This window comes from Aristolochia californica, unplaced genomic scaffold, assembly GCF_029961685.1.
Source record: "Aristolochia californica isolate CCGP_79_NKW_82.1479 unplaced genomic scaffold, dmAriCali1.0.hap1 SCAF_2, whole genome shotgun sequence".
NCBI lineage: Eukaryota > Viridiplantae > Streptophyta > Magnoliopsida > Piperales > Aristolochiaceae > Aristolochia > Aristolochia californica.
Window position 1 is genome coordinate 35,573,010 of NW_027181881.1, and position 13,355 is coordinate 35,586,364.

The window sequence follows — 13,355 nt, forward strand, 5'->3', positions numbered from 1 at the left end:
TTTCTTTGGGTACATGCATAAAAACTTTACAACCAAATACATGCAAATGGGAATAAGATATGTCTTTTCCTTTCCATACTCTCTGAGGAATATCCTCTCCCAAAGGGTAAGAAGGTGACAAATTTATCAAATGAACTACAGTCCTCACAGCTTCCCCCCAATAGGATTTAGGTAATTTAGTTGTAGAAAGCATACACCTTACTCTTTCCACAATGGTGTGATTTATCCTTTCAGCTACACCATTATGTTGAGGGGTCATTGGAATAGTCAACTCATGCCTAATTCCAAGTTTTGAACAATAATCTTTAAATGCTCTAGAAGTATATTCACCTTCATTATCACTACATAAGCATTTAAGTTGTTTACTTGTCTCCCTTTCAATCATGGCATGAAACCTTTGGAATATATCAAAAACTTCCCATTTGATTTCATAGTGTAGACCCAAACCTTCCTGGAAGCATCATCTATAAAAGTAACAAAATACTCTGCACCACCAAGAGACTTAACATCCATAGAGCATACATCAGAATAAATAAGATCAAGAATCTTTGTGTCTTTCTTATGAGCATTTCTAGCAAAGGTAAGTCTATGTTGTTTACCAAACAAACAATGATCACAAGGAGAAATTTTCATACCTTTAGGTAAAAGGTCCTTCTTTGCTAGAATCTCTAACCCTTTCTCACTCATATGTCCAAGTCTCTTATGCCATAAATTTGATGAGCTTGCTTCTAGGGTTGCAGTCAAGCCTTCATTAAGGACTTCTACTTCAGTTTTGTAAAGAGTACATGACTTGATTCCTTTTGCTAGTATAAGTGATCCCTTGCAAAGCTTCCACTTGTCATTAACAAAACGACTCTCAAATCCCTCTTCATCTAATATGCCTGCAGAGATTATGTTAAAGCGAAGATCTGGGACATACCTTACATCTCGAAGAATCATCTTGCACCCGAGGTTAGTTTTGATGACTATGTCCCCCTTTCCTTTAACTTTCTCCATTCATGAACTGCCACAACAGCCTCATGGTAGAATGTTGGGCCCATTTGCGAAAAATCAGGAAATGCATACGACCAACCTTAAGAAGCAGCCTGCTGAACACTTTGTTCGAGGTAGTTCACCAGCACAATAGAGTGCAATGGAGACTGCTGTAAAATTGAAGGGGGTGTGTCAATTCGACCAAGCTCAGGATGAAATGGCAGGATATGATTGGATAAATTTAGTGGTCAATGTTGTTTATCCTTTGATATTCGACGCATCTTCTACACTTGCAGCTTATAGGGTGCAAAATCAGCCCGTGGTGGACAATGCACTTGTGAATCTTTCTGCTCATGGAACTGCGCTACATGAAGAGGATGCAGATCATCCACAACAAAGGCTAACCACTCAGCACCATGTTTTTTCTAACATACATCACCACCAGGAATCTGCCTTTCAACTTGGAGGGATTGGCGAGCAGAACACAACAGCTAATCAACAAAGCTCACTTCCATGTACATCAAACAACAAAGAGGAGCGGGACTTTAGGGTACTTCAGCACTTTACTCCTCCCGAAAAATTGGAACGAGGAATCAAGCATCCCTATGGTAGATGCAACTCCTATGACAGGGCCGAGCAGCAGCTGACTAGCTTGGAGAGCCCTAGTGTTCCGCCACTTGCTGTCCAGCACTTGCAGTCGGGCACAACTGGCCAGCTCAACAACAGGGCAATTTTTGGGAACTACGTCTGCTATGGGAGGCATCGTCAAGGGCAGTGGTACAAGATGGTTGACGATGTGTATTTGAATTGGATGGATGACAACCGCCACCGATGCACCTTAGGGAGAAGTGGAGACGTTTGGAATGCCTCCCTACCTTTGAGCTTGTGAACAAGCTCATTCTCCAGGAGGGGTGTAATGTTATGAACCCCATAGTGGGCCGAGCCAAGCAGAGATACCACGGTTGAGTCAATTAATCTGACTGAGTTAGTTATGTAGTCATTTAGTTTATTTTCAAGTTAAATGCTATGGAGGGGCAAAATTGACATGAACCCTATTTAAGGGACGACATGGAATTAAATGGATAAGTCTAATTTCACCAAATACATAGGATCGGCGTTCTCCTCAACGAACCCTAGGATCGGCATTCTCCAAAAACAAACCCAAGGGATCGGTGTTTTCCTCAATGAACCCAGGCTTCCAAGCTCCCCTTTGAGCTTGATCTGTTTCTCCTCCTTTTCTTCCCTGTGAATCACATTGTGAGTTCTGGGACCATAACACCTTGGTTTGGAAACTCCTTATTAAGGTCCAACTTTACCTATTGAATACCACTAAGGTTACTACCCGTAAAAGCAATGCTATCCACATATACAACCATAAAAATGTTGCCCTTAGTGGAATTTCTGGTAAACACTAAGTGGTCACTTTCACACCTTTTGAATTCAAGTTTGTAACCACAATGGAAAATTTATCAAACCAAGCCCGCAGAGACTGTTTCAACCCATAAATTGTTTTATTCAGTCAACATACTTTCTCCCCCTCAATCACATAACCAAGTGGTTGACACATATAGACTTCTTGAGAGAGTATACCATTCAAGAAAGCATTCATGACATCTAACTTATATAATTCCCATTTAACATCGACTTCTAGAGAAATAAAAACTTTGACTGACTTCATCTTGGCAACAGGAGAAAATATTTTATCATAATCAATATTTTAGGACTGTGTAAACCTTTAACAACCAATCGAGCCTTGTATCTAACAATAGAACTATCTGGATTATACTTTATGGAGAAGACCCACTTGCACCTGACTGCCTTTTTTCCTGGCAAAAGAGTGGCCAAATGCCAAGTGGAATTGTGGTACATAGCCTTAATCTCTTCATCCATGGCAGATTTCCACCTCAGATCAGTGAAAGCCTCCTCATAGCAGATATGAATGGTGGAAGAAGACACCACAGACAAAAAAGAGACACAACTTGGAGACAAATGATGAGTGGATTCATAATGAAAGATAGGGTGTGAAGTGGATGAAAGTCTAACAGTAGTGGAACGGGTCTCTTTGCAAAGAGCAATGGGCCTAGTATCATAAGGTGATCCATAAATTACTAGATATGAAGGAGAGAAACATACCTATCGATCATTTGAAGACTCCACAGGTGACTGATCAATAGGTGTAGAGAGAGGGTCTAAAGAAGGTTGGTCCACGGCTTGAAAATCATAATCCACCGGAATAAGTGACTTTGGCATCCTTGTAGATGATGGGAAACCTTGAGGAAAGCCATCAGAAAAATAGAGTTGATGATAAAAAAAGGAAACATCGGCTGAGATAAACATTATCTTCAAGGATGGAGAGTAATACATATAACCTTTTTGATATTTGGAATACCCCAAAAAAATGTGCTTAATAGCCCGAGGAAGGAATTTAACCTGGGAAAGCCCTAAGTGATCAACAAAACATGTGCACCCAAATATCTTAGGTTCCAATGGGAAGACAAATAAATCAGGAAACAATTTGGAGAAGGGTGTGGCACCTTTGAGCACACTAGAGGGCATATGGTTAATAAATAAATAAGCAGTGAAGACTGCATAAGACCAATAAATCGGGAACATTCATAGACGACATAATAGTTCGACCAACTTCTACAAGATGGTGATTTTTTGTTTGGATACACCATTCTGTTGAGGTATATAAACACAAGACGATTGATGAATGACCCTTTTTTCCTTGTAAAAAATTTGAAAGAAGAGAAAAATACTCTTTCGCATTATCAGACCGAAAGATTTTGACCTTGGTTTTAAACTAATTTTCCACCATAGCACAAAATGAGGTGAAAATAGGAAATACCTCAGCCATGTCCTTCATCAAATATAACAATGTAACTCTCGAGTAACTATCCACAAATATAAAAAATACTTAGATTGAGATATATTTGGGACATTAATAGGTCCCCACACATTCGAATGAACTAACGTAAAAGGACTAGAAGCAATATTGTTTTGTCCTGGATTGAAGAACCGATCTAAGTTCTCTCTCAAGCTCACAAAATTCACATGACAAATGTGAAACCAAATGAAGAGAAGGAAATGAACATTTTAAATTTGCTAATGAGGGATGACCAAACAGTTTATGCCATCTCGAAGCCTCTTTTGTTGTTATTGTTGTTACTGCTGGCAATGTAGTAGATTCCATATAGTAAAGGCCCCATTTTTCAATTAGTTTTTGTTGTTTGAGATTCTAATATAGAATTCTAATCACTCAATAACCAATGGTGATTAAAAGAAGAAGAAAAACCAAACTAGGTGTTGGTAATAAAGCGATAAAAAAAAAACTAGAACTAGTGATTACTTTCCAAAACTATTCTTCAAATCCTAACTTAGGGTTTTAACAACTTAATTGATCAACTACTCGTTCAACAAACCAGAACTTGAGGAGAGCTTCAAGAGGACTATTAGCATTTCTAAGGAGCAAGTTTTTGGCATAAAAATGAAATCAAACAAACAAGGAATTAAAGAAACTCATGCACATGACAAAAAAGGTGATTTCAGCCATTCAATATGAAGAAAAAAAATGAATTTTGAGGGTGATAATTAGGCTTGAGTAAAAACAAGTTTGTGACCAGAAAAAAAACTTGAATTAAATACCTCACAATATAAAAAATAAGCTAAAACTTATCTAATTAAGGAGAGAACTTGCTGAATTGACTTTAGCCTTTTGTTCCTCTTGAAAACTAGCCAAACCCTTTGTTGCTTCAAGGCTGAATTGAGTTTCTTTTCTACTAGACTTTCATAACTTGATGAACTTTACTTTAAACCCTAGAATTCCAGCTCAGATACCATGTTGAATTCTACATTTTAATCCATGGATAAATTGGTTTGAGAAGAAGAAAGAAGGAAGAAGAGAAGAGAAGATGAGAAGGAGAAGGCAAGAGCACGAGTTGAGGAGAGAAAGTTTAGGGGTTAACAAAGAGCACAAATATGAGCTCCTCCCACTCTCTTTCTTATTTATATAGGTGGAGCATGGATGCCCTAAAACATAAAAATAAAAAAGAACATTTAAGCTAACCACTAATTATAACTTATGCCACTCACTCTCATAATTACATAGAATACTGCTCAAAACTACTTCAACAAAGCATTAGTGGCATATCTTATAATTAAGTAGATAAATGACACTACTTCTAATTTTGTAGGACTTTAAGTTCTCTGTTCTTTCACTTGTACTAGGGTTTCTAACCCTCATTTATAAATAAGAAATCAGGGGGATAGGCTCATCTCAATGACCTCTCCTTGTGTGTGTCTCAAACGATATCTCTAAAATCAGGCTATCTCTCTAAGCCTGGCCTTCTCTTCTCTCCTTTTGTCCTCTTCTCCTCCTTTTTACTTATCCTATCCCCCTTTAGATATAAAACCCTAAAGTCTAACACATCAAAGTTTTAGTAGGTGGGGGCAAAAACTTGTTTGTCCTTCACCTCATGCTCTTATTTTGCACATAAAAGGAAAAATTGATTCTGAGTGCTTTTTTATGTATGCTACTAACCTAATACTCGATTGCTTATGTTATAGTGAATTTTCATCTTAGAGGCAATGGATGTTTCATCCATAGACTGAGTGTATATGGTGGGTAGGGGTGGCATCGAGTCAAGCTGAGCTCAAACCTACATATGTTCGAGTTGGGTTTGATTTAAATATTTCGAACTTGAACTCAATCCTAGCCCAGCCTCGAGTCTAAAATTTTAATCGAGCTTGAGCTTGAGCCGGGTTCAAGCTCCAACCTACATTTAAAATTTTGCATAAAATACATATCAAATAAATTGTACTACATAAATTTTACTTAATTGAGCATGACCCCTATACATAAACCCTATATAAAATTGTCTATACATTGTATAAAATTGTTCACAAACACCGCATAATAGTATGCATAAAATTTATTCAATAATAAAACACAAAATTTTAAATGAAATATCAATATACAATCACCCAAACAAAAACTATAAATTCAATATGATCAAGAGACATAAAATCTTGCAAAAGGTCAATTAAGAAAACTGAAAAGGTTGGCATTTTAGTGATTGACTTGATTTTTTAGATCATCATTTATGGTGTTGTTCGGAACGGCAAAAAGATTTCTCAAATAAGGAAACAGAAGAGGACAAGAAGATTGTCGTGTCAACAAACATCTAAAGCTCTGTATTACTTCTCATTTTTCTTTGTATCTCCTTGCTTAAGTCTGGAACAATACACTCCTGCAGTGAACAAGACATTTGTATCACAGTTAAATAAATTATGATATTCTAGTTTGACAATTTTCACATGCACATATTGTCAAACAAGTGTTCAGCACTATAATAGAAACATATATCGTGATGCAATCAACAAGGATTGCTCATTTATTTGAGAAAAAAATCAGAGTGTAAAGCATAACTTACAGAAATAACAGAGCCCGGTAAATAAATAAAAAATAACAGAAAAATCTAAGAGAATGTACAAGAGAACTAGAAAATAAAGTTTGTTGCTTGAAAAACAAGATGAAAATCAAAGTAATGGAGAAGGTTGTAGCTCGAGGGCAAAGAAGAGATCAGAAAAATGAAGGTCAGTCAATGATATTGTCTCGGAGTGGAAAAATAGGAACAAATGTGAATATGCTTTCTCCAGGTGGAAAAATAGGAACAAAAGCGAATATGCTTTCTCAGGGTGGAAAAACAGGAACAAAATTGAATTCAGGTTGAAGAAATTACAATATCATCATACGATCTATTAGTTATTTGCTTTTTGAACAGATGTGATATATAATCAACCATAATATGGAATTGGGTTTCCTCCATACCATCCCGAATTTAGTTTGAGGTAGCGGGAACAAGCTCCCAAGCAGAACTTCATACATCATTTTAAAAAAAAGGACGATGCTCTAGTAGGCAATTACAGGAAGAGAAAAAGAGATACAACGTGGGAGGAGGGGAGAGAGTACCAGTAACCGGAGAAGGCACACACGATCATCCTAATGGCTTTCGCCTCTCGGCCCCTGTTCTGGCGTTCGTGACATGAGCTGGAGAAGGGGGATGGTCCGCCTTTCCTCTTTTGGTCCCAAGTCTCAAATCCCATATCTTCACCCTAGGTTTAAGTAAACGAGCTAGTTCGTGAGCTCACGAACCAAATCGAGTCGAGTTCAAGTTCGGCTCATTTACTTAAACGAAACAGAACCCTGATCTCAAATTCAATTTGAGATATAGTTTATTCGGGCCGAATGGAACTAGAACTGAGCCGAACTCAAAGTACTTGCGAACATAATCGGTTCAATGTCACCCCTACATTAGTGGGTACGTGGAAAACCTTAGCGCGTTGAGGAGAAAGTAGATTGGATATAAGGGTATTTCTGTCTCGACAACGACATTTTGTAACCGAAATCGATCTTGATGCAACTTAAATTTTTCAGAAAAAAGGAAAAAAAAAAATTTTACAACAATCTGAGACAACCGGATATGAAATGTCTGCCGTCGACCATTACCGACTTCATCTTCCCGATTTCATCTCCTCTGATCTTTGTCAGGTCTCTCGGCGTCGGCGTAAAATTTCTTTTAACTTTCTTCACCTAAAATGCCCTATCGAGTTCTCTGTGACAGTTTTATTGGCATCATCAGGAGCTGGAGTTCGTGCACAAGAGCTGCAGCACCGTGGGGTATAGACCCAACGTCTTCTCCACCACTCTCTCTCATCTTATCGCGACAAACTCATCACATCTTATTTTGCCGCTTGTCCCAATCAGAGGTTTGTTTTTGCAACTTAAACTTTACTATCTGCTAATTACTATATCCTGTTCTGTTTGCTTGGATTTCTAATGTCCACTTGTTGCCGTAACCGATAGAGAGGGTAAAGGAGAAGGTCGAGGAGTTCTTTGGCTGTGAGTTCGAGCTCTTCATCGAATTTACTGGCTTGATCAGGTTTTTCTAGTTCGTGAGTTCTTTCATTTTCCTTGTTTTAGTTAGCATTGCCCGACTATTATTTTTTTGTTTTATTTATATATATCTTGTGCCTAAATTGGTCTCTAAGGGAGCACTGCTGCTGCACCATTGCATGAGTGTCATCCTATTTGGGTATTAAATTTTAGTGATTGGGTCAATAACTAAAACCTCTATGAGTTGTAAATCAAAACAGTTGGATTGAAAGATAGCCATAAATTAGAAAGTAATAAATGAATAGTACACATACAAGTAGAAACTGACGCCTCTGGTTTCCCAAAATAGATTCTCTTGGGAAACCTCTTTCTTTAAAACAGTGAGAGGTTTCTCCTTCACCTCTGATGATTGCTGTCTGCCTCAATTCAGTTGGTGCACAGGAGCAAGTATTGGGTGGCACAGTGATGATAATAGGCCCTATCTTAAGCAACGGCACTTTGCGGTATGTGTTGAACTTATGAGACTACTCTGTCTATTGTATTTTTTACTGTTTATTTCGGCATTGAGGTTTTTACTAGTTCCAGTGGATAAATAAGAACATTGTGCAATACCTTGTTTTATTTTTAAGAATCAATTGTTCAGATTTTTTTATAGTGTTTCATGATTCCATTTGTGTGGTTTTTGATCCGATAGTACTTGTAGCCCAAGACTTTAAACATAACTCTCAAAATAATAGGGCAGCTTGGTTGCCATGAGATGCATTAGATATCATTAAGTGTGGGTGGAAAGTTGCTTTTTGTCCATGAACAGGCATTTTAGTGTTAAGTTGTCATCTTGAGCTATACCTTCTTGCAGATGTCCCTCACCTTTTGTATTACTGCAACTATCATTTTTATCAATTTAATTCTGTTCATCAAGAAGTCTTTTGTTCTCAAGGACAGATCTTCTGTTTTGGTCTGTCTCCAATAGCCATATTAATATATGTATGTAAAAGATGTTATGAGGATTGGCATCAATCATACAGGTTTGATCTCAACATTACTTTGGATGTATTAACTTTTAATCCTCAAACTGAATTTTTGTGGAGCTGTAATGTTGTACTCAGGTTGAACATTTGTTAATGAGTATTTCTCCTATTGGTAATAATTGGCTGCCGCTAATCATTTAGCTTCTAGAACAATGAGCACATTCCTTTCTTAATAGAAAATCCCTGTACTCTCTAGCATTTTCTATAAGCCATATTCCTGTTTCATTTTGGTCATACCTGCCTGACACGTCTCTTTTGTGATTGAGAAATAAAGGCAGTGTGTTATTTGAATAGCCATGGGAGGGATTTCAAAGGGGGACTTTTCCACTTCCAGGATGCAGAACCAGCAACTGTTGTTCCTGTGGCTGGAGTAAGTTCGGCTGTTACAATAAATATATGAAAAAAAAAAATTGAGAAGAAACTTCTGCATATTTTTCTGCTTCTTTTGTAAATGTTATGGTTCCAATGGAACGTAGATTAGAAACCGTCAGTGCATCACCATAAGTCTGGTAATGCTTACATACTAATAGAAAAAAGTACTTACAGTGCACTATGCATCTGTATAAACATTGCACAGGGAATTCAATACTCATGTTAGGGCTCCCTTATTGAGTGTTTGGTTTCTAAAAAAAGTATTTTGTTCTATATATTTATCTTTTTTGTTCTATATCATTTAAAAAAAAAAGCTTTTTTGTTCTATATGACTAGGATGTTTTGATCTATACTGCTGATGATCGAAATATTCACTCTGTAGATGAGGTAATGTTTCTTTACCCTTCTCATTACATCCAGGTTTACTTTTAAATTTTGATGCACAGTTATGTGATTTCTATGAAATCTCAATTGCTTTTTCCTCTGCTCATTCATTATATTATCTTTATCTTGTTGGTAGAGTAGTATGATTTGCCATAACATGCAGTTAGTTGTCTGTTTAGCAAATAAAAGAGCCTGGCCTGACTCTTTCTGTTTCTCCTTATATATTCATCTAGGTTATTTATAACTTCTTCATATTTTAAAACCTTATCAACAGAATCACTGCAGATCTGAAACCAAAACTAATCCTGTTTTGGACAGTAAATTGTTAACAGAATAAATAGTATAGTTAATGGGAAGCTTAATGAGCCCCACATCGATGGTTGACTTGATGACCAGATCTTAATTAGCTGAAGCTTTGTATGATATTATTTTTGGTTGTTGAAATCTAGGTTTAATCCATGGATAACTTGGTTTGAGAAGAAGAAGAAAGAAAGAAAGAAGAAAGAAGAAAGAAATAAGAAGATAAGAGAAGATGAGAAGGAAAAGGAAAGAGCACGAGTTGGGGAGAGAAAGTTTAGGGGTTAAGAGAGAATACATGAATGAGCCTGTCCCCCTCTCTTCTTATTTATATAGGTGGAGCATGGGTGCCCTAATACATAAGAATAAAAAAGAACACGTAAACTAACCACTAATTACCAGTTATGCCACTCACTCTCGTAATTATATAGAATACCACTCGAACTACTTCAACACTGCCCCTCAAGTTGGGGAGAAAACATCAGATAGTCTCAGCTTGGAGCAGGTATCTGTGACTTACTTTGTAGCAACATCTTTTATGAAGATGTTCGCCAATTGATTTTTTAAAGGGATATGTTGCATAGATATTATTCCAACTTGAAGTTTTTCTCATATGAAATGACAGTCTATCTCAATGTGCTCGAGGAGATATTATTATTTTATGTTTTTAGTCTATCTCAATGTGCTTGAGGAGATATTATTATTCTATGTTTTTCTAGTTCATTTTTTTTTTTTTTTTTTTTTTTTTGCTGTTTGTGATTCTAAACCATAGTTTTAATCACTCAATAACTGATGGTGAATTAAAAGGGAAAAAATGAACTAGGTCCTGGTAAGAAAGCAATAAAAAATGAAGTAGAACTAGTGATTACTTTCCGAAACTATTCTTCAAACCCTAACTTAGGGTTTTAACAACTTAATTGAGCACCCGTTACTTCAACAAACCAGAACTTTGGGAGAGCTTCAAGAGAAGTTTTAGCATACCTTGGGTGGAATTTTTGTCATAAAAATAAAATGAAACAAACAAGGAAATGAAGGAAACTCATGCACATGACAAAAAAGGTTTCAGCCATTCAATATGAAGAAAAAAAGGAATTTTGATAGGGATAATTAGGCTTGAGTAAAAACAACTTTGTGACTATCAAAAACTTGAATTGAATCCCTCATAATGTAAAACATGAGTTGAAACTTATCCGATTAAAGAGAGAACTTGCTGAATTGACTTCAGCCTTTTGCTCCTCTTCAAAACCAGCTAAACCGCTAGAAGGCTGATTTGAGTTTCCTTTCCACTAAACTTTCTTAACTTGATCAACTTTACTTTAAACCCTAGAATTCTAGCTCTGATACCTTGTTGAATTCTAGGGTTTAATCCATGGATAACTTGGTTTGAGAAGAAGAAAGAAGGAAGAAGAGAAGAAAAGATGAGAAGGAGAAGGCAAGAGCATGAGTTTAGGAGAGAAACTTTAGGGGTTAAGAGAGAGCACGGGTATGAGTTCCTCCCTCTCTCTTTCTTATTGATATAGGTGGGGTATGGATGACCTAATACATAAGAATAAAAAAGAACACTTAAGCTAAATCTAATTACAACGTATGCCACTCACTCTCATAATTACATAGAATACCACTCAAACTACTTCAACATTGGTCAAGTTTATTATTTTTAATAGGTGCATTGATACCGTTTAGATACTCGGCAACTTCTATATTTCTAAAACTGAATAACATGGATCCTGTGCAAAGTTTGTTTTGAATTTCTTCAAAATCATTTTAAATTATAATCTGTAAATTTACTGAAGTCTCCAGCTTGAGAAGCAGTTCATCATTTCCTTTGACTTGAGTGCCTTTTGTCCATACTTCATATTAGACCCAATTCCCATGTATTTTGTTGTTATCTAATTAATGAAAGCCTTAATGGTGGCACATAATATAGATGCTAGGGTGACATAGTTAAAAGAGCCCACTTTGGTTGATCAGGACTTTGAAATTTACCTTGAACAACCAATCAATTGCTTATGAGTAGATAGTCCAGTTAAAAGGTAACTCTTTTAATGGCCATTATTATAAAGCAAAAGCTTTGCAACGGACAAGATCTGTAGACCGTAGGTAGTCACAAGTCAGGCACTTCACATGGGGAGTCTTACTTGCTGCATCCCATATGTTTGGCAGGCCAGTCTTTTGTTGCCTACATATGGTATACTAGATGGCACTCTTTATCATTTATTGATTGGTTTGATTGAAAACAGTTTTTTGTAACCAGTGATCTCTGTCTTAGTAGTTCTTTTTGGCAGGTAAACCTCTTATTGGCTAATTTGATTTTTCTGCAGATAACTGAAGGTGAAAGGATTACATTAACAATGTGGTTCACTCGTGACCATGCACATGATGAGGATGCCAAACTTTTGAACCTTCTGTCTCAAAGCAGGGAATTAGTAGATAAGGACAGGGAACATGATTCTTACCTCCCTTGCCCAGGTCCCAGTAACATGTATTGGTTTTCTCCATACTCCACTTCCCAGTCAGGTTTTGACATACGCTGGGCTAGAGTTTATATCCTAGGATATGATATGTATAGATCTGGTAGCAAGAGTTTTAGTTCAGTATCCAGCCCACCTTTGGACACATCAGAGCTACATGACATGTTCATCAGAGTGACTAGAGGAAGGGAGATATTTAATGAGGAATTTATCAACAGTTTACATGCGTTGCAGGTAAAAACATTTCACCACTTTACCAATCTTACGTCCTCTTTTTAGATATGTCCATGGTGAGTTGAGAATTTCCGTGTCTGATCTTTGATTCCAAATGCATTTTCGTACAGGTTTTGCAGTTTCACTATTGGAAAGCATCTTATCTATGTGAATCCATTGGTAAAGAATTCGGTCCTCCTACAACATTAATGAAGCAGCTAAGAAAGAATACCAAAGGCTTAGAATTCTTATTTTCCGGTGATTGTGAACTTGCACAAAGGGTTTTTGGCTCGGTCAACAAAAGGCCAGCCTCTAATTGGGTTCAATTCTCGGCTACAGTATCAATGTGGGAAGATTATGTCAAAGCATTGCGGAGAGCACTGGTGAATAGCTTACCTTACTGGATGAATCACCAAATGATTTTCGTTATTCCCCAAGAATCCAATGTTGTTGTAACAAGAAAGAAATGTTAGGAGACCAAAGAGGATGGTTAAACGAAAATTTGATCTTCATCTTCATATCATGCATCTACATGATCTTCATTTTCGAAATGGGTGTTAGTGTGGACAAGTTCATCTTCGAAATCTTCGAAATAAGGTGTTAGTGTGGATAAATTCATCTTTATCTTCATCTTCGAAATTTAAAACAATTGATTGTATTAATTATAAAAATAAGTTAATTAAACAAAGTGTTGGAGTTAACAATATTTTAGTTACCATTATT

General features: G+C 36.7%; 1 protein-coding gene across 3 annotated transcripts; it reads left to right on the forward strand.

The window, feature by feature from the left end:
- Positions 1–7,444: 7,444 nt before the first annotated feature.
- On the forward strand, positions 7,445–13,117 carry LOC137956254 (uncharacterized). 3 transcript variants are annotated; one of them, XM_068803657.1, is made up of 8 exons: positions 7,445–7,522; positions 7,614–7,740; positions 7,838–7,913; positions 8,298–8,370; positions 9,170–9,265; positions 9,604–9,654; positions 12,270–12,653; positions 12,764–13,117. In XM_068803657.1, the coding sequence occupies exons 1-8, from the start codon at positions 7,460–7,462 to the stop codon at positions 13,103–13,105; spliced, it is 1,212 nt and encodes a 403-aa protein (XP_068659758.1). In that variant the 5' UTR covers positions 7,445–7,459; the 3' UTR covers positions 13,106–13,117. The 3 variants fall into 3 exon arrangements, with proteins under 3 accessions (XP_068659758.1, XP_068659759.1, XP_068659760.1); XM_068803658.1 differs by lacking the exon at positions 9,604–9,654; XM_068803659.1 differs by lacking the exon at positions 9,170–9,265.
- The last annotated feature ends 238 nt before the right edge of the window (positions 13,118–13,355 follow it).